Consider the following 21353-nt stretch of genomic DNA (forward strand, 5'->3'; position numbering starts at 1 on the left):
GAGAGCAGACCAGGAAGGTAGAACGTGATACCACACAGACTCAGGCACAGAGCCAGCCAAACCCACACCTCTTTGGAGCCATGCTGTAAACAGTTCTTTAGATGGAACTTTCCAATGTCAGCTTCCGTCTCCTAAAATGCACTTTAATCAAAACCATAGTTATTTTAAATCAAAATAAAGTCTGAATATAAATGGTAGTATGGGGTGCCTCCCTCCCTTCCTGAAGGCATATTAGTATCCTCCTTCTCTTGCAACTTTGTGGATTATATTGGTAATTTTTGTTCTTCCTACTATTCCCCACCCCACTCCACTCCTCAGTGTGCTCAGTTCCTCTTTGGAAAGTTGTGGGCTGGCATCTTAGTGTCACCATGTAGAAGACGGGAGCACTGGCTTCCCCTCAGGCTCATATGCTTTCTCCACCTCTGGTGGGCCTCCCTGGGCCTCGTACCAGACTCCTCCCACTGTGGCCCTGGTGACAGAGCAGTTCACTGTTTGTGGCAACTGGGAGATCAGGGCATGGGCTGCCACGTGCCTGGAATTGACATCTGCCTCCTGGGCATCTCATTTTCACAGGTGCCTTATTAAGTGGCTGGAGGTTCGGAAAGTGTGCCCCCTGTGCAACATGCCAGTTCTGCAGCTGGCCCAGTTGCACAATAAGCAGGACCGTGGGCCCCCCCAGGGGCCCCTCCCTGGAGCAGAGAACATTGTATAGCTCACTACAAGGATGAGATGGTTGGATACATCCATGGAGCCAGGAAGAACAAGAGCAGGCTCCATCCTCGCTGCTCTCTGCCTCAGGCACCAGCTGCCACTTCCTTTGCCTCGTGAACTCGTGGGCCAGCCAAACTGGGAATTTTGGCATCTGGGTCTTGTGACAACCAAAGCACTGACACTACCCCCACGCCAAGAGAAATGGATGAGCCTACAGGTTTGGTTCCAGAAACTTCCATGAGCATCTCTGGCTAACTCCATTACACTCTTATCTCCCAGATACTTACCTCCATTTCAAGGCAAATCATTATCAAACAGAAGGGAAGATAAATACAGGTGTTGGGGCCGGGGGTTGCAGGCAGGTCTTTGCAGCCACAACCCCTGTGGATGGCTAAGCAGCCATGCAGGTCTCCATGCCTTTGTAGCCACAAACCCTCCTGATGGCCCTGAGCCAAGTGAGACCAGCAGTTCCATCGGCTGAAGCACAGCTGGCTGCCAGTAATTCGTGAGGCAGTGCCCACAAGACTTTTCATGTTGTAAGGCCATCTAGGACCCCAAGGGCTCTGGGTACAACAGCAGCAGTGTCCCCACACTACTCCCCACCTCCAGTTTACAACTCGTACTATCAAGTCATCTAAGCTGAAACATTCAATGCACTTGGAAAGGCTTGGTCAGGAGCCATTTCCTCTTTTATCATTTCCCCCTCCTTTTAAAACACCAGTTAAACCTATTAGGAGCCCCAGCAGGGGCTTGTCCTGAGCCCACACTGGCTGCTGGACTCAGCCTACTCAGCGGGGTGTGGGGAGAGGAGCTGCTTTGCACTCCTCCCTCAGCTGGCCCCAAAGAGGTGCATCTTTCTGAGACAGGCTGGGCCCCCCCTGACCTGGCTGGCTGAAGAGGATGCTGACCCTTTTGCCTCCCTTCCTTCCTCTCTTCTCAGTCCTAGATGAAAAGGATGCGGACCCCTTTGCCTTTCTTCCTGTTCTTTCCTCTCTTGCCCTTTCCACTTAGGGGGGGAAAAAAGGCCTATCATTAACTTTTAAACAGTTTATCCCAGCTAAGACCCCTATGTACTCTTGAAACCTGAAGCTGGTAATCCGCTAGTTGTAAATAGTTTCAGGAAGCTCCTGCAGGGCTGTCCGTCTATTGTGTGTGCCTCAGTACCTGGACGTAAGATAACTAACCAAGTGTCTTTATAGGAGAAGTGCATGCTGCTCTTTGGTTCTTTCTGTCCAACTTTTCTAGAAATACTCAAGTCCATTAGAATCTGTGAACACTGTGTGAATTAGCCATGTGAAGCAGCAGTGGGTGAGACAGAACATTCTTCTCCTGGCCTGCTCTCCCCATCCCTCGTCACAAGAGTGCTGCCACACCTCATCAACCACTTTGCTCCACTCCAGCTCCATCCGCAAGTGTGAGTAGAGAAGCACCCTCTGTATGACATGGAGACAGGATGGAAGCGGGTCTTTGCTGCTTTGTTCATAAGATGCCTCCAGGAATCTTTTCTAGAACTCAAACTCTACCATCTTAGAGAGAACTTGCCCTTGTCTTGGATATCTGAGGTCAGATGAGGAAAAGTTTCCACTTGCCTAGAAAAGTTCTGGGGAAGCCAGCATGGTGGTACATGCCTGTAATCCCAACATTCGGGAGGCTGAGGCAGGAGGATCACAAATTTGAGGCCAGCCTGGGCTACATAGTGAGATCCTGTCTCAAAGAAAGGAGCAGAATCCAGTTTGGAAAATTACAAATCCACTTGGTCAGAACTGGCTGTTTCCTGTGACATGCCTATCTGTGACATGTCAATTGAACTACTTCCTACAAAGAGCAAGAGAAGTGTGAATGATTTCATATGAACATCTTAGCCTGTCTGGCCCCCACTGGGACTCTAAACACTCGTAAATGCGCATACTTCCTTCCCTTCTGTGTTCTGTATGTAGCATGATAGAGCTGAATGCTGCAACACCCAGTTTACAGTGAAGTGTTTTGATGATCAACGTCAGACACGGGCTTGCTTCTGTCCTCATAGCATTAATGGAACATCCACCATTTCCCATGGCATGACCCCTTTTGTTATAGGACTTCCCTAGGAAAGTTTTTTCCCCCTTCAAAGGAGGAATTCTATATGATCTATACTGCAAATTATTGCCACTCCCAGCTTTTGGAGATCCTGACCTTTCACCTGTAGCCCTTTTCTGTCCCTGTGCTCAATATTAAGATAGCCCCAGCAACACCCTGTACTTGTTTAAAGGCAAAATCATCTGGCAGAGTCAAAGTTCCAGATAGGTTGAAATGGACGGCATCTACCCTGGATAGTCAGGACCAGTGGAGGAAAGCAGAGGAATTTTCTGCACTCTGTTCTGGACCTGCCATGCCCAGACAAGGAGCCACTGACCTTGTGTTTTCAGCCCTTGTGAATCAAAGGGCTTCTTAAAAGGTATTACAAGTGCTAGAAGAGTATTCTTTCAGCTGCCTTCTCCAGACTAGGGGTTAAGAGGGGGTCTCCTGCTATAGCAGGCCCAGCACCACTCTGGGTAATTCTGGCAACTCAGCCACAGGACCAAACATGTTTGCTCCTGACCTCTGGGTTCCCCACCAGAGCTTCCCTGTGCATCTGCATTACTGGATGAGTTAAGAGATCCCTTTACACATTCTTGGCTCAGGCCCAACCCACAAGGAGGCTACCCTTTTTGTATCCATCTCCATGAGCTGCTGATCTATTGTCAGTGTGTACCTAGCATGGAGATTCTGGTCAGCTCTTGGATGACTGGTTGGTGAACTTGTGTGTCTTAAGCAGCTCAAAGACTGGTTGCCACTGTGTGCTATGAATTAATGGAGCATAACTCAGTACAGCTGGACTCTGTGGTTATAGGTGCCAGAGAAGACAACTAAATTCAGTTTGCTGTAGAAACAGAATGAACCCAAATGATGATTCCTGGTTGGATTAGCATAAAGCAAAAGCTGCTGGCTTTCTGTGAAGAGAAAGCAGATTTGGTTAGGCCTCACAAGTAATGCCCTCACAGGTATGCTCACCCAGCCAGGGAACAGGACAAAAAATTGACCCAGTGGGGACAGGTGGTCTCTGAGGAAGGTTCAGATTAAGAAAAACAGAGGAAGCTGGGTGTCAGTGGCTAGCACCTGTAATCCTAGCTACTCAGGAGGCTGAGATTGGAGGATCATGGTTCAAAGTCAGCTCAGGCAGGAAGGAGACTCTTTGCCCCAATAAACCACTCAGAAAACTGGAAGTGGCGCTGTGCTCAAGTGGTAGAGCGCTAGCCTTGAGCTGAAGAGCTGAGGGACAGCGCTCAGGCCGAGTTCAAGCCCCACGACTGATAAAAAATAAATAAATAAATGAAATACAGAGGAGCCCCCACCAATGCCAAGTAAGTACTCTGTTTGACAAATGAATATCCTTTTTATAGCCCCATTCCAAAACATGCCATCTGCATGGCTTGGTTCCACTCTAAATTTGAATGACTACAGTGAATGTGCAGAGCCTGGAGCTCTAGGCAGAAGTGCACTGAGCAGGTGGATTAGCGCACTCCTTGTGCTTTAGGCAGCCCAGCTCTTCAGAGCCCTTTTTTGTATGTGAAATAAGAAAACTCAGTAAAGCAACACAAAGAGTAGACTGAAAACAGGTCATCTCTAGGATGACAGTGACAGTAATTTTTACCTAGCACAAGTTTTCACTGAAATATAAGAGAATCTTTTCTTATTCACTACTTGGGGATTACAGTAACAGTGTCCTTATCACCTCTTGGGACAATGGTCCAGTCAGGGGCCTGGTAAGCACCAGGCCTAGGGGCTGCAAACACCGTCTGTGTTACATTTTCTGGGTGATTCAGGTCAGAGAATTGAGAGCCTCAGAGCTTGAGGGCTTTTCTGGGGCTTGAATGAACCTGCATCTTCTCCTGTTTCCCTTGGCCCACAGTGCACTAACTTGGCTGCTCAGTGTTTATCATCCTTTGAATTTTAAATAGGTAATCCCTGCACAAGGCTCACAAATCACAAAAAAAATTCAGTCTTCCTTACACTCCTCACTAAAGGAGTACCCACTATTTCTTGTTTAAATTTCCAGGGATTATTTATGTATATTCACACATACACACGTCTGTATGTTTATGTAATCTTTCTCCATTTTACCCACATAAAGCAGCCAGGTATATTTGATGAATATTCCCATTTGTGTGGCAAGAGCCATTCAAGTAGTTGTTAAATACCTATAAAAGGTGAGCCCAGAATTATGGGACATTTTAACAATCACATTCCCTTTGACTAAAGCATACCTTGATGGCAATGTGTCGGAATTCTACTTCCCTATACACTCAAACACAGTAATCTCTTCCTTATCCCCAAATGCCCAGCTGATCCAAGACCACCACCAGTCCTGATGTGCAACATGCCCCTCTTAGCAGGCTCTGTAACAAGACCAACTCCTGTGGGTACCCAGAGAAACTGCTCCATGGGACCAGTGTCCAGTGGGAGTAGCTACAGCTGCTCCAGGCTCCTAGGCAGGTACCAGTGGCTTTTGAGGTAATTTGTGCCTCAGCAGCTGAAAGCTTGTCCTATGGCTCAATTGCCCCATCTCCAGACTGAACAGTGAAGCTCTGCCAAAGTATCCACAAGTTCTCTCCTCATACTTATGAACACTTTCAGAAGCAAATGAATTTTCCCCTGGCTCTTTCTTTCCAAGTAACAAAAACCACAATGCACTAGTAACTTTTTACAATTTCACTTTTGCCCTCTAAAGAAATGAATGCTAAAGCTGCTTCTCCAGGCAGTCCTGGGAGAGGCTCAGGCCCACGCCTCCCTCTCCCACAGCCAGCCAGTGCCTCTGCCCTCACTTGCCTCCCTGCCACCTAAGCGAACCTCCAAACCTGCAGAATTCTGTGAGCCCCTCCTTCAAGATACTTAGGGACTCCCTGACCTGGATTGGTGTCTTTCCCTAGAATTTCCTAAGTAGATGTAAAGTCAAATATGGTATAAATTCTCACATTCACAAGAGAGAGCTGGAAAATACCAGGTCATGGCTTTTTAGTAAAATCAACAAAGGATGCCATGTGACATGGTTCCACGAGTGACAACACAGAGAAAAGCAAAGGTCTGTCCAAAAAAACCTTTTTCTCATACTCAACTTTAGAACCCAAATTGTAAGATACAAATTATTTTATTCGGGCTGGGAAGGTGGTAGAGCGCTTGCCTTGCATGCCTGAGGCCCTGGGTTCGATTCCTCAGCACCACATAAGCAAAAAGAAAAAAGCCGGAAGTGGCGCTGTGGCTCAAATGGTAGAGCGCTAGCCTTGAGCTGAAGAGCTGAGGGACAGCACCCAGGCCAAGTTCAGGCCCCATGACCGGACCCAAAAACAAAACGAAACAAATTATTTTATTCCACTTTCAGACTAAGCATCAGCACTCTTGGCTAACAACCTAGATCCTTGCTCCTATGGCTATAACCCAGCAAGGACAGGCTTGCTACTTCAGACATGTAGCCCACAGCATGGGCGCAAGCGTCAAGGGGCCTGGCTCCAATGAAACTCCCTGTCCCTTGCCACCATCACAGGCCTGGGTTTTAGGCCTGCTGCGAACTCTATCCCTCCCTCCACATCCCTCCCTCCCAGGCCCTGCAAGTACTGAAGGGGCAGGGTAGCCAGTGTTATATTAATAAGTCCCTCTGCCAACAGTCTGGTCTTCCAAAAGTACCCCTGGTAACTGGGCCTCTGGACCTTTTGGTCATGGCTGAAGGGGGGAGGGGGGAGAAACATGCAGTTTAGCCCTTTGGGGCTTACTCATTAGATATTGTGTAACGCCTCAAAAAAAGGTTTATGAAATGCTGAGCCTCAGGTTTCATAGACGTGTTTGTACACTAAGAATTCTGCAGCAGAATATTTTTAAACATTCGCAGTTTTTTGTAAGCTATATTTTTGTATATTTAATTGCTATTTTAAGATTTTAATGCATTTTTTGGTAATCACTTGTTTAAAAATAAAACATGCATGTAATTGACCGGAATACATGTAAATAAAGATTTTGAAAATATTTCAGACTGAGCACACTTACATACATTGGGCACAACACTTGGAATCTCAAAGTGAGAGGTTATGATCAGCTGAAGCTGGTTACCGGGAACTGGTTACTGGCACAGAAATCTCTGGCCTAAATCTTCCTGTGGTGTGCACACAGGAGAGGAGCCATGGAGGGAGGGAGAAGACAAGAGGCTCAAATGCAAGCTACAGAGATGGCTTGGGTTACACTAGCCACCCTATCAATTCTGAGAGTACAGGCAGACACAAGTCAACACCAGCCAACACTCAGGGCAACTTTTAGACTGAGCTCCAATGCCTCCACAGCTCAAGTGAATACAAAGACTTGCTCTCACACACAAGCCCAGAAGTCTGCCAGAAGAAAAACCATTAGGTCCAAAGTCCTGTGGTAAGGCCATTGCCACTACTCTGGCCCCTTATTAGGTCATCTGCAGTTCATCTTTGACCTGTGACTTCAGGAAGACTTCCCAATAAGAATGCCCAAGACCTTGAAGCTGTGTCAAAGAGTCTCCTAACATCTTCATCCAGGTGCCTGCAAAGTCCTCTGCTTCCATCTGCCTCACCACTCCAACTATCCTTTCCTCATGAGTTCAGGCCACCTTCCTTCTGTAGCCAAAAACGTCTTTGATGCCTCTACTGTGGGGAGGTAAGACCCTAAAGCCACAAAGGGGAGGGCAGACTCATAGGGGCAGCTGTTGAGTGGACAGGTGGTGGCAATGGCCACTGGTCTGATTCAGTGTTAACCTCATTGGCCCAGGTTGTCGAGCTGGCAGTAAGCTGGTGTATGGATGTGCACCTCTCTTCATAGAGATGTGCCCTGAAGGACATAAGAAAGCAGTGTTAGGCTAGAAGAGGCCATGCTGGCTACAGTGATACCTTGACAGTCAAGGTGAGCACTGATGACTGGGGAGAAGACACACAATTGATCTGAGGTCTGGCACCATCTATTGTCAATAGGCTAACAGAAGTGCTCTTCGTGTTAAAACTAAGGCCTTGAAACATCACTCCATTTATAACATAGGACTCACAGGTAACCTGTCCTGAACTCTCCCATGTGAGCCAGACATAGTGGCACATATGACTGTATATCCCAGCACTCAAGCAGGTAAAGCAGGAAGACCACAAGTTCAAAGACAGCCTCAACTTATATCAAGACCCATCTCTAAAAACAAAAACCCTTCTCATGTGATATTGGGGTGAACACAAGGTAGAACATGAGGAAATGGAGCAAAGTGTTGAGACCAGACAGACCTAAGCCTGAATCCACTCTGCCATTCCCAGCTATCTGACCATGGGCAAGTTTGCTCCTCTGTTATATGGGAACAGCAAAGACTTAAGGATGAGCCATATAGAGCACTGGTCCCTGCCTTCAGAAAGCATCAAGAGCAGAATGTAGCACAGGTGCCTTGAGGGGCAAGCCCAGACCTGCTGGAGTTCGTGGGAGTCATCTACGGGAGCGGGGAGGGGGTTCTCAGACACAGGCAGAGAACCACCTGGGGAAAATGAAGGAACAGTGCTGTTATTTCATGGCTGTGTGGGTAATGAGGTGTCACTAAGGAGACAAGACAACTAGAAGAGACAACAGGACAAGAGGATGCAGGAAAATTTCTAAGGCAGCTAAGCAGAAAGTGGCAGCAGCAAGGGAAGAGCTGCTGTCCTGCTGCATCACCAGTGTTCTGCAAGGCCCCAGGTGGTGGTATGACTCCCAAGGTGTGCCGAGGCACATGTGAAAAGGCAGCCACGCTCCTGGCCACATGAAATCAGGTGCAGCTGTAAGCCAGCCACCAGACTCATCCCAGCCAGCCACCAGGCTTCATCCCATGGCCGAAATCCTGCCACCCCAGCCCAACTCTGCTGCCCCCACACAGCTAACACCTAAGCTCTTAACCCATCTTTCCACATCATCAAAAGGCAGAAACAGCTGACATCTCTCAGCTGCAATGTTTGTTCAGGCCCTCCCTTGCCTTCAGCAGTGAATACTTAATACACAAGGTTGTACAACCTCTAAGGGGAAGGCTTTTTAAAGTTCTTTACACAGGAAAAACGTTCAGCCCCTACACCAAGAATCATCTAAACCAATCAGCCTCTCAAGTAGCCTCCTGAGACTTGGTTCCTGCCTGGAAGACCCCTACCCCTTGCTGGCTCAGTTCCTCTGTTACTCAGCCGGAAGGCAAGACCACTCTTCCCATCCCTGGGAGAGACCAACTCTGCTGGCTCTTTATTCTGGGGTCCTAGGGACTATGCTTTTCACGTTCTGATGTTCAGGTTTCCAACTTCCATCAGGTGCTTCCTAATCCCCACTACATAAAGGAATTCTTCTGGAAGTCTTTTCTTTCCACATGAGAGCTCCCATAATATAGCAATGTAAAGTAACTGCCCTTCTAAAACCTGCTTGTCAAGTTCCAGGTAGAGAATTAACCAGCCCAGTGAAGCTTGCAGAATCTTAAACCATTTTTCAGTGTTCACACAAAGGGTAAATGCAAACCAGAGTAATGTAGAGAAGATGATATCCAAGCACACACTGATAAAACCTGTGATTAGATTCTAACACACAGCAGCTTGCACCGCACTTAGCAAGTTCAAACAGGACATATACAACAGTCAGCTGAGCACAGGAATGCAGGACAACTCTGGAAAGCATCTCCAGTAAGATGTGGAGATTCCAAACCACGCCACAGGTTCAACACTGATGTGCTCAAATGAGCAACCTAAGGACAAATCTTCACATTGCCTGGATATGGTCCATGTTTTTTGCCTTTAATATTTCTTTCTGTACTGGTTGCTTAAATTTTTAAGGATTTATCTTGATGACTTAGAAAAATACACTTGTCATTTCTTGCTCTGATTCGGGTAGTACACGATCATAAAACTGAGTCTCTTAAAAAAAAACAAGTCCACAGATCCCATTGTGGAAAATTCCAGGAAGCTCTCCCAGGTAACAATCAGGGAATCTTCAACAGTTCAAGGAGTGCTCCAACAGCTCCAAAATAACCCTGAAAAACAATACATCAAAGATAAGAACTTTTTTTTGGGGGGGGGGGGTGGTCCAGTTGTGGGGCCTGAACACTGGGCCTGGGAGCTGTCCCTCAGCTCTTCAGCTCAAGGCTAGCACTCTACCACTTGAGCCACAGCGCCACTTCCGGCTTTTTTCTTTTTGCTTATGTGGTGCTGAGGTTGAACCCAGGGCCTCATGCATGCAAGGCAAGTGCTCTACCACTGAGCCACCTTCCCAACCCCAGAACTCTTTTCCTTGTTACAAGTATTATTACTCCTTAAAGCCAAATGTGACCATTAACTCCTGACCAATTCCCCGAACACCAGCATATGCCCACCTAGAAATCTTGGGGAATTTCCCAACAGATACAGGCCTGTATGTAAAACATGCCCCAGACATACCGGTTCACTGCGGCAAGAGTAAAACCAGAAAAAAGATGAGAGAAAAATGACAGAAAGGGTGACATTGACCAAGAGGCCTTATATTCATAATCTAACATGGAACTGAACATCTCTTCATGCAACTATCTAATAAAAAAATTAAATGAACTATTCAACTTGTGGGTGGGAGGAAAAAACTAGAAGAGAGTGAAGGAAGGGTAACATTTTCCAACAAGAAATGTACTCTTTACCCTACTTATGTAACTGAACCCCACTGTACATCTTTATAATAGCAACAAAAATATTAATTTTTTTAAAAAAGTAAAAACCAAGCCTCTTGCAGGTGTTACAGGGCCCTCTGGACTGTCCTAGAAAACGAGGAGAGCTAACAGAGGCTTGGCACACTTCTCAACAACCAAGGAAGCAAAGTGAGATGGAAAACAGAAGTATCATAGAAACTGAGGGTCTGACATGGTTGAGGGTGAGAAAGTTGCCACGGAGGACTCACCCACAAGAGGTGACAACAGCAGGAGAGGTCTGAGAATATGCTGAGAATAAGGTCATTACATCAAAATGTGGAAAGGGAGGCAGAAATAAAAGGACCACAGTTCAAGGCCAACCTCTATCTCACAAAAACAGAGAAGGGTACATGGTGTATGATTGTAATCCCAGCTATGCCAGCATAGGTAGAATGACTGCGATCCAAAGCAATTCCAGGAAAAAAGCATGAGATTCTATCTGAAAACTAAAGCAAACAAAAAAAGGCTGAGATATGATTCAAGAGACGAAAGTACCTGTCTTTGAGTTCAAAACCCAGTACCACAAAATAAATATATAGAGAGAGTCATTTAGATAAATGGATAAATGGATGGTGGGATAAAAAATTCAAGGAAATAATACCCATATTGACACAGAAAAGACCAACAGGAATCAGAATCTGCAATGTTACATAACCCATCAAGATCTCCAAACCATGAGGGCTATGAGGGCTTTAAAGAAGCCAAGTAAGGCTGAAGATACTGTGTTTGCCTTATGTGCACAAAACCTTGCATTCAATCCCAGCACCTAAAGAAGTCGCAGGAAAAAAAAAACCCAAGAAGATCCTGAGTCTGTTGTGGATTTTCAATTACAAGTGTCTAAGATACCATAAGTAGCAAGGTCTGAACCCCAACAGAAAGGGTGAAGCTAGCCTTGTCCCTGTATTTCCCAGCTTTTCAAAAAGGAAGCAGTACCACCTGCATTATAAGGAGGCCAGAGCTGAAAGAATGACTCAACTGAGAATCATTACACTGAGTTCCATGGAAAACTCAGAAGCCATTAACAATTGTTTTAAAGCAGAGACAGACTGTTGTAATGAAAACAGTAAAGTATGAAGAAGGTACAGCAAACTTCCACAACAATCTTTAAGCCAACTTCCTTGGGTAGGAAAACTCAGCAATCAATACTAGAGTCAGGACTGGTACAGGCTGTACTATGAATTCCCCAGAAGAGCAATGCTGCAACTTAGAAATTTCTTCATCCCGTCATTGTACTGTTTCTGGTTGTGTTTAGCAACAAGTGACACCCAGAGTGGGGCTCAAACAACCGGTGAACCCAAGTATTTAGAAAAGTCAACTGAAGAACATGGAAGAGTTTGTGACCTGGAAATGCAGGCTAGGACCACAATTCAGGACCATCAGGCAGATAAACAGTGGAAGGATCTTAAAAATTGCAGTCTTCATGTCAGCCTATATGGTGAAAGGATGACAATAACCGGAAACCCAGAACTGTCAAAGTGTGGGGCTGTGGTTATGCTTGTGTCTCCACAGGTTCTGCAGACGTCTGGCTATCAGCCCAGAAACAAAAACCCAGGAATGAAGAAAAGATCATCCAACATCAAGGAGCCTCTGGAGGAAACCTTCAAGATGATGATGACTGAAGGTACAGGAAGAACAGCACAACAGAACAGCAACCATTCCCACCTGGAGACAGATGAAGAAGCTTTCTCAAGAAGCTGAAAGATGGGGCTGGGAAGGTGGCTCAGTGGTAAAGCGCTTGCCTTGCATGCCTGAGGCCCTGGGTTCGATTCCTCAGCACCACATAAGCAAAAAGCCGGAAGTGGCGCTGTAGTTCAACTGGTAGAATGCTAGCCTTGAGCACCCAGTCCCAGAGTTCAGGCCCCACCACCGGACCCCCAAAAAAAAAGGGGGGGCTGGGAAGGTGGCTCAGTGGTAGAGCACTTGCCTTGCATGCACGAGGCCCTGGGTTCGATTCCTCAGCACCACATAAGCAAAAAGAAAAAGCCGGAAGTGGCACTGTGGCTCAAGTGGTAGAGTGCTAGCCTTGAGCTGAAGAGCTGAGGGACAGCGCCCATGCCCAGAGTTCAGGCCCACGACCGGACCCAAAAAAAAAGAAGCTGAAAGATGTCTAAAGGAAGCCAGGCACCCGTGTGGCTCAGGCCTATAATCCTAGCTACTCAGGAGGGTGAGATCTGTGGATCACAGTTCAAAGCCAGCCCATGAAAAAAAAAAAAAAAGTCCCTGTGAAACTCATCTCCAATAAACTACTCAAAAAAGCTGCAAGTGGCATTGTGGCTCAAATGGCAGAGCACTAGCCTTGACCACAAAGAGGTTCAGGTACAGTACCCAAGCCCTGAGCTCAAGCCCCAGGACCAGCCAAAAAAAAAAAGAAAGTTTAGGGGCTGGGAAGGTGGCTCAGTGGTAGAGCACTTGCCTTGCATGTATGAGGCCCTGGGTTCGATTCCTCAGCACCACATAAGCAAAAAGAAAAAAAGCTGGAAGTGGCGCTGTGGCTCAAGTGGTAGAGCGCTAGCCTGGAGCTGAAGAGCTGAGGGACAGCGCCCAGGCCCAGAGTTCAAGCCCCACAACTGGACCAAAAAAAAAAAAAAAAAAACAAAGTTTAAAGGACAATGGACAGGAAATTATGCAGTATCTTTGTTTATCTTTGTTTTGTGTTGATAATGGCGCCTGCTAGTGCCTCCTGCACAGTGCAAGCCTCTGCTTGGTTGGGGGGGGGGGGGGTCCCAATGCTGGGTAAACCACTGTACTTACATTGTACTGTGATATGTAACAATTCAGAAGTGGGACTTGTCCTTTGATATAAAGACTTGAGTTGAAATATTTGGTAAGAAAAGGCTTGAAGGGCCCTGGATAAACATATCTGATCAGTCTAATATCAGATAATACCCAGTTTGGTCTCCCCAGGGGATGAAGGAAAATATAATTGTTCCAAAGCTACCCAAAAGACATCACCATACATTGGGCCCCTGAATCAGAATTTACCAACTCTTCAAACATATGGCTTCAATTAGCCAGTAATACCATGTGGGCCTCTGATGCCAAGCTGTGAGATCTAAAAGGGTTAAAGAGCTTGGCATTCCAGCTCAAAGTGCCCTGGGACACTAAGGGCTGAGCCCAAGTTAAGGTCAAACAGTAGAGGTCGACAGAGGTAAAAGTTACTACCCAAAGTATGTTTAAATTAGAGCTGCTTGGACACTATAAAGACTTGGAGATGAGATGGATGTCTGTTTTACAGATGAAATGTTTTATTGCTCCCTTCTGCTCCCTAATGATAAGTTACTTCTATGTATATCTCATATTAATGGCTGTAATCACCAGATAGATTGATACCCTAAGTCTCTGCACTGATCTGAAGTCGCTCCTCCCCCTGTACTCAACTCAATTAAAAAAAAATGTTAATGGATCTTAGGACTTGGTAGCAGAAATCCCATCAGGTTTTGGTTCTCCAAAACCTAAAAAAAAAAAAAAAAAAAGAAAACCCTTCAATCAGAGGCCTAACAGCAAATGGAGAAGCTAGGGAGAAATGGTCCAGTAACGCTACATAGAAGGAATCATTTAGTCAGCAGAGGTGATATGTAAATGAAATGTCATAAAGGGTTATAGTCTAGCCTACCTGTATAACATATAATATTCTGTGGTTCTCTTCTGGAAATATTTTTAACTGATCTATTCATTTCTAGAACATATAAGCATAATAGCATGTGATCTTGAATTATATCAGTACATAAAAATTAGCATTAAAAAGCTCAGAACCACTGGGCACAGGTGGCTCCCACCTGTAATCCTAGCTACTCAGGAGGCTGATATCTAAGGATCATGGTTCAAAGCCAGCCTGGGCAGGGAAGGCCGTGAAACTCTTATCTCCAATAAACCCCCAGAAAACTAGAAGTGGCATTGTGGTAGAGCACTCACCTTGAACTGAAGAGCTGAGGGACAGCACTCAGGCCCAGAGTTCAAGCCCCATGACTGACAAAAAAAAAAAAAAAACCACAACAACACAGAACCCAGAGAAACTACCTTTTTACAGAGCCTGTGCAATGGGGGAAAAAGGGAGAAGACTTCAAGAGTATAGCACCAGTGGCTCACACATGTAATCCTACCTACTCAGAAGATCTAAGAATCACAGTGCAAAGCCAGCCAAGGCAGAAAAGTCCAAACGGGAGGGGGGGGTGAACTGTGGCTCAAAGAGCAGAATGATAGGATTAAGCAAAAAAGTTCAGGGACAGCACCTACACCCTCACCTAAGTTCAAGCTCCAAGACTGGCACACAAAAAAAGGCATTAAAAATATAGCAATATATAAATCAAAGCATTTTCTTAGCCTGGCTCACACCTGCAATCCTAGCTAACTCAGGAGGCTGAAATCTGAGAATCATGGTTCAAAGCCAGCCCAAGCACAAGTCTTTATTTCCAATGAACTACTTTAAAAAAAAAGCTGGAAGTTAGCTCCTTGGCTCAAGTAGTAGAACACTAGCCTTTTTTTTTTTTTTTTTTTGGGGGGGGGCCAGTAGTGGGGCCTGAACTCTGGGCCTGGGCACTGTCCCTCAGCTCTTCAGCTCAAGGCTAGCGCTCTACCACTTGAGCCACAGCGCCACTTCCAGCTTTTTTCTTTTTGCTTATGTGGTGCTGAGGAATCAAACCCAGGGCCTCATGCATGCAAGGCAAGCATTCTACCACTGAGCCACCTTCCCAGCCCTAGAACACTAGCCTTGAATACAAAGAGGCTCTGGGACAGCGTCCAGGCCCTGAGTTCAAGCCCCCAAGGGGGGTCGGGGGGGGGGAATGGGATAGGACACATTTTCTTGGGGCTTACCTGGGTGGTTTAGTGCTTGCCTAGTACATTCAAGACCATGGGTTTCATCCTCGGTACCACCAAGAGAAATATTTTTCCCTTAAAATTGCTTAAACTTTTCATTGAAACAGTCAAAACCCCACCTTGCCTTTTATTACATAAACAACAGCTTTCAAACTTTTTTTTTTTTTTGGTAGTGTAGGGCACTCAGGGCCTAGGCGCTGTCCTTGATCTCTTTTGCTCAAGGCTAACACTCTACCACCTTGAGCCACAGCTCCATTTCCAATTTTTACGGGGTTAATTGGAAATAAAAGTGTCATGGAGACATTTCTGCCAAGGCTGCCAGGTATGAGCCACCAGGCGCCCAGCCAAGAAAATGTCTTGATTTATATTCCTCTCTCTCTATATATAGATGTTTTTGGGGGTTTTTTTTTGGGGGGGGGTCCGGGCGTGGGGCCTGAGCTCTGTCCCTCAGCTCTTCAGCTCAAGGCTAACACTCTACCACTTGAGCCACAGCGCCACTTCCGGCTTTTGTTTTTTCTGCTTATGTGGTGCTGAGGAATCGAACCCAGGGCCTCATGCATGCAAAGCAAGTGCTCTACCACTGAGCCACCTTCCCAGCCCTATTTCTCTATATTTTTAAAGGTAAACCTCACCATTACAAAACAAGTACTGCAGAGCCCAGCTGTCACAACAACATAAACTGTGCCCTCTGTGTATATGACAATCACCAGAAACAATCCCACTTACCTCATGTTCTGAAAAAAGTGCTTTCAACTGTCCCTTGGACCAATAATCCAAAGCATATGCCAAAAGCCGCATGGCGATCGTATTAACTCTCAAGAAATTTCCAACAAATACCACCTGGTTAATATTCTAAGCACATCAAAAAATAGCAGTTAGTTTCATTCTTAATTCTTTTCATAGAACCTACACAACACAGCACTATACAGTTTTTAGTAGTGATTTGACTGCTAATCAAATTTAATCCAATTGGTTCAAGGCTAATGAAATTTGATCCCCAAACATCTATGGACTCACTGCATGTATGCTCAAAACTGTCATTTAAAAAAACCCACACATTTGTATTAAATATGACAAATAAAAACTGCTAAATAAAAATGGCATATAGGTAGGTTTACAAAAAAGACTGCAGTTCAAACAAGAAAAGTGCCACAAATGGACACTTTTTCACTAGTGATTGAAATTTTAGACCTAGTAAATTAACAAAAAAAAAACCATGAAATTCCATCCCCAACATTAAATAATAAAATTTATCCACTCATTAATGCTAGACATAATATTAATGGGTGCAGCCCTGTGCACCAAAAGTCACAGCAATTTGTACCAAGATTCATAATCTAGGCCACACTGAACAATCAGAAGTCTAACAAAAAAAAAAAAAGTGAGCCACAAAACAGCTTCACACACTTAAAACTATGTGTTGAACAGTTATAGCTGGCGCCCAAATGCCCAACTCTATGGGAATACTTTTAACAACAACAACAAAAATGATCAAATAAGTAGCCATGAAATATATAGTATTGTGCTGGGAAGGTGGCTCAGTGGTAGAGCACTTGCCTTGCATGCATAAGGCCTTGGGTTCGATTCCTCAGTACCACATAAGCAGAAAAAAAAAAAAGCCGGAAGTGGCATTGTGGCTCAAGTGGTAGAGTACTAGTCTTGAGCTGAAAAGCTGAGGGACAGCACCCAAGCCCAGAGTTCAGGCCCCACAACCAGACCAAAAAAAAAAAAAAAAAAAAGAAAGAAATATATAGTATTTTTTAAGTAAAACTATACAACAGTATGTACCATCAACTAAAATGTCTTAAAATGTCAATGAATAGTAGTATTCAAATGAATTATCAGTTATGTGATCCCCTAGTATCTTTGATAAAAGACAAAGCCCTGGGTTCAATTCCTCAGCACCACATAAGCAGAAAATGCTGGAAGTGGAGCTGTGGCTCAAGTGGTAGAGCACAAGCCTTGAGCAAAAGAGCTGAGGGACAGCGCCCAGGCCCAGAATTCAGGCCCCATAACCAAAAAAAAAAAAAAGACAAATCCTTTTGAGCTTTCCTTTTAAGCCACATTTCCATATAAACTATTTAAAGAATAATGTTTAAACAAGATGTATAAATAGGGAAAAAGTCACTAAGCTGCACCTTCTGGATCCTAGATCCTCTTTCCCTCAGTGCAGCCCATTCTTGGTTCTTTCATAGCCCTGTACAATGCTGCTTGACCCAAATGCTACAAGGCAGCACTGTAAAGAAGCTGAAAGCACAAAGACAGCTCTGCTGAGATGGAGGGCAGCCAGGGCAGGCCTTCCTCTGCCTGCTCAATCTTCTCCCAGCTCCAGTGACTTCCTGTAGATTCCTTCCCAGGGCTCTACAGCTCCAGGTGGGCATGAGTCTAGAATCAGCATTGTTACCCATCATCAAACCCACCCCCATCACTGCCCTACCTTCCTCCACTTTCTCCTCAACAGAGGTCATTTTACCTCTACATTAACAGTATTTATCTCTAGCTAAGTGAAAAAAAGAAAGATTACTTTGTACTCGAAGAGTTTTAACTTTACACTAATTCAAAGTTCACCCCATTAAGGAACTAACTACATTAAGGTGGGGCCCACTTAGGAATTTCAGCATTTTCTCAGAGCAACAGAAGAAAGCTATGCCCCCTTACTTCATTTAGGGCACACATCCTTGCTATAGAGCCAATGTTGTTGGTGATAGTGATCAAAGTCGCTCGGGCAAGATCCTCCTTACTGACAGCCTCTCTCTTCTCCTTGCTCATCATGTTTCCAAAGCTGTGGAAAAAAACAGTCCATTGCTAAACCAAAAGCCACACAGCCCAACAGAAATTTCTGACATAAAACTGACTTTTAGGGCAACACTGTTCAAATCCTCCAACTTTTTATACGGATGGAGTCACCTGCCCAATGAGAACTCAGCTTCAAATAGAAGTGTTCTAATTGAGCAGCTTTTCTGGTGGCTTCTACTGAATTCCAAATGATACCAGCTAGTCCTGCATTCAGTCCCAGATCTACTGGAATCTACACTGCCCTTCCTGCCAACAGCCAATTCAGAAGAAACCTCTATTGGCAATTCACTCCAACTGAACAGCTGTTCCACAAAAGTGAGCACCTTCACATCTGCTAAACTGCTTTATTAGAGCAAAGCAAAGCACAGACAGACAGCCTCCAGAACAAGCTACTTGTTTCAGATTTCCACAGCAGATAAAGTACACCAGCAGAATTGTTTTAATAAATTACCAGAAAAAAATCTCATCCAGGGGCTGGGAAGGTCGCTCAGTGGTAGAGTGTTTGCCTTGCGTGCATGAGGCCCAGGGTTCGATTCCTCAGTGCCACATAAACAGAAAAAGCTGGAAGTGGCACTGTGGCTCAAGTGGTAGAGTACCAGCCTTGAGCTGAAGAGCTGAGGGACAGTGCCAGGCCCAGAGTTTAAAAAAAAAAAAAAATCTCATCCAGTCAGAAAAAAAATGCTAAAACGAGCAAAGGTTGCAAAAATAGAAAACAGACACTCAAGTATCAAAATTAAAAAGCAAATACATATACATGAATGCCTTTCCTACTATCCCGTATGGCATATCCCCTGTTGTCACTGTACTTGATTTTGGTACCCTACATCTTATATATACATATGCCTAATCTGGGGAGGGGAAGGGGAATAGCAAAACTCTAACAAAGCTGAAACAAGGATATAGATGACCCATTGCAACAAGGATACCCACAGGCAGGGGGCCGGGGAGGGAGATTGTGGGACAACAACAGGAAAGGAAGGGGTAACAATGACTGACAAGTAATATACTCATTGCCTTACTCATGTAACTATAATCCCTCTGTACAGCATCTTTACAATAAAATTAAATAGTTGTCATGAATAGTTTTTTGCTACAGACTATGTCCTCCAACTATTTGTTTTCTTTGTCTTGAATTTATTTCAAATGCAACATTAAAATTCTATAAAGAATGTATAGTTTCTGCACTGTACAACAACTCAAATGGTTCTCTGAAGCAAAAACAAAAACAAAAAAACACATGCTCCAATGTACAAAAAAAAAATTGTACTCAACAATCTCAAAGTAAAATTAAGAAAACAATTCCAAGCTAGGCATGATGGTGCACACCTACAATTCCAGCACTTGAGAGACTGAGGCAGGAAGATCACAAGTTTAAGGCCAATCTGACCTACATATGAAGATCCTGTCTCAAAAAACAAAAGAAAACAATTCCATGTTCAATAGCATCAATGGAAATAAAATACTTAGGAATGTTTCTAACCAAAGAAGTCTTTAACTTAGCCAAATGCTGGAGGCTCACACTTGTAATCCTTGCTACTCAGAGAAGCAAGGCTGAGGCTTGAAGATCAAGTTTTAAAACCAGCACGGGCAGAAAAATCCCAGAGACTCTTTATGTCCACTTAACCAGTAAAAAGTCAGAAGTGGGTAAGGCTCAAATGGTAGAGGGCCAGCCTTGAGAGAAAAAAAGTCAAATGAAAGTACCAAAATCAAAACAAAAAGTCTTCAACAAATGGTGCTTGGACAACTAGAGAGCCACATTCTAAAGAAGGAATTTGGACCTCTACTTTTCATCATACATAAAAATTAACTCAAAATGAAACTTAATTCAAATTTGAAAATAAAGAGCTAAAAAAAAAATGTTTTTGGCAGTACAAGGAGTTGGACTCAAAGCCTTAAATTTAGGTAGGCATTAAACTCCCCAGTCCTTTATTCTTAGGTTATTTTTCAGATAGGATCTCACATATAATGCCCAGGTGGATCTGGAGTGAAATCCTATTTATGCTTCCCATGGCAGTGAGCACTACTAATTTGGATAAGGGTCTCACTAACTATTTGCCCTAGTTGGCCACTAATTATCTTCCTGATCTCCACCTCTAGCCACTAGCGGGATTACAAGGTCTTACTACATAGCCAAAGCTGATCTAAACTTCAAAATTATTCTGCCTCTGCCTCCACTTCCCTACTGTTAGAATTACAAGCTACAACACCATACTTGGCTTGAAAAAATTTACTGTTCCTGGGCTGGGAATGTAGCTTAGTGGCAGAATGCTTGTCTACCATTAAGGACTTGAAAGACTTAAACAAGAGAGGAAAAACCATTTGAAAATGATTTATCTAATAGATGACATTGTCCACAATATGTAAATAATCTTGGTAACTCAATAATAAAAACTAAAAACTAGCATCAGATTTGAACGGATATTTCTCCTAAAGTAACAAGCACAGCCAATAAGCACATGCAAAACTTGATCACTAGCCATTAGGCAACCATGACTCAAAACCACAATGAAAGTTGGGCATGGAGGCATATATATGTAACCCCAGTACTTGAAAGGCTGAGGTAGAAAGGCCCTTAGTTTAAGACCAACCCCAGCTACAGAGTACGCTACACGTCAGCCTTGGAAAATGAAAAGAAGGGGGGCTGGAAATGTGACTTAGTGGTAGAATGCTTGCCTAACATGTGTGAAGCCCTGGGTTCAATTCCTCAGCACCACATAAACAGAAAAAGCCAGAAGTAGTACTGTGGCTCAAGTTGTAGTGTTAGCCTTGAGCACAGAGAGGCTCAAGGACAATGTCCAGGCCCTGAATTCAAGCCCCAGGATGGACACCAAAATAAATTAAATAAATAAATATACATGTAGGGCGCCGGTGCCTCATGCCTGTAATCCTAGCTACTCAGGAGGCTGAAATCTGAGGATCACGGTTCAAAGCCACCCCAGGCAGGAAAGTCCGTGAGACTCTTATCTCCAATAAAGCACTAGAAAACCAAAAGTGGTACTGTGGCTCATGTGGTAGAGTGTTATCCTTGAGCTGAAAAGCTCAGGGACAACACCCAGGCCCAGAGTTCAAGCCCCATGACCGACCCCCCCCCCCCAAAAAAAAAATATATATATATATAGGCTGGGCACCCATGGCTCACACCTGCAATCCTAGCTACTCAGGATGCTAAGATCTGAGGACTGTAGTTCAAAGCCAGCCCAGGCAGAAAAGTCTGAGGCTCATCTCCAACTAACCACCAGAAAACTGGTTCAAAGTGGTAGAATGCTAGCCTTAAGCAAAAAAGCTCAGAGACAGCACCCAGTCCTGAATTCAAGCCTCA

The 21353-nt window shown here is 44.6% G+C and overlaps 2 protein-coding genes across 3 annotated transcripts in view; one reads left to right on the forward strand and one right to left on the reverse strand.

The window, feature by feature from the left end:
* Nucleotides 1–6744, forward strand: part of Rnf24 (ring finger protein 24) — a 63396-nt gene extending 56652 nt beyond the window's left edge. For both annotated transcript variants that reach the window (XM_070006842.1, XM_070006843.1), the window contains one exon: nucleotides 574–6744. In XM_070006842.1, coding sequence (XP_069862943.1) covers nucleotides 574–712 — 139 coding nt within the window. In that variant the 3' untranslated portion in view covers nucleotides 713–6744. The remainder of the gene's footprint in view (nucleotides 1–573) is intronic.
* A 2443-nt stretch (nucleotides 6745–9187) lies between these two features.
* Nucleotides 9188–21353, reverse strand: part of Pank2 (pantothenate kinase 2) — a 30412-nt gene continuing 18246 nt past the window's right edge. The window contains exons 5-7 of the mRNA XM_070006841.1: nucleotides 17897–18020; nucleotides 15965–16090; nucleotides 9188–9742 (exon numbers count right to left, since the gene is read on the reverse strand). Of these exons, the coding sequence (XP_069862942.1) occupies nucleotides 9692–9742; nucleotides 15965–16090; nucleotides 17897–18020 (301 nt within the window). The 3' untranslated portion in view covers nucleotides 9188–9691. The remainder of the gene's footprint in view (nucleotides 9743–15964; nucleotides 16091–17896; nucleotides 18021–21353) is intronic.

Source organism: Dipodomys merriami, unplaced genomic scaffold (genome assembly GCF_024711535.1).
Source record: "Dipodomys merriami isolate MVZ:Mamm:240054 unplaced genomic scaffold, mDipMer1.0.p SCAF_7, whole genome shotgun sequence".
NCBI lineage: Eukaryota > Metazoa > Chordata > Mammalia > Rodentia > Heteromyidae > Dipodomys > Dipodomys merriami.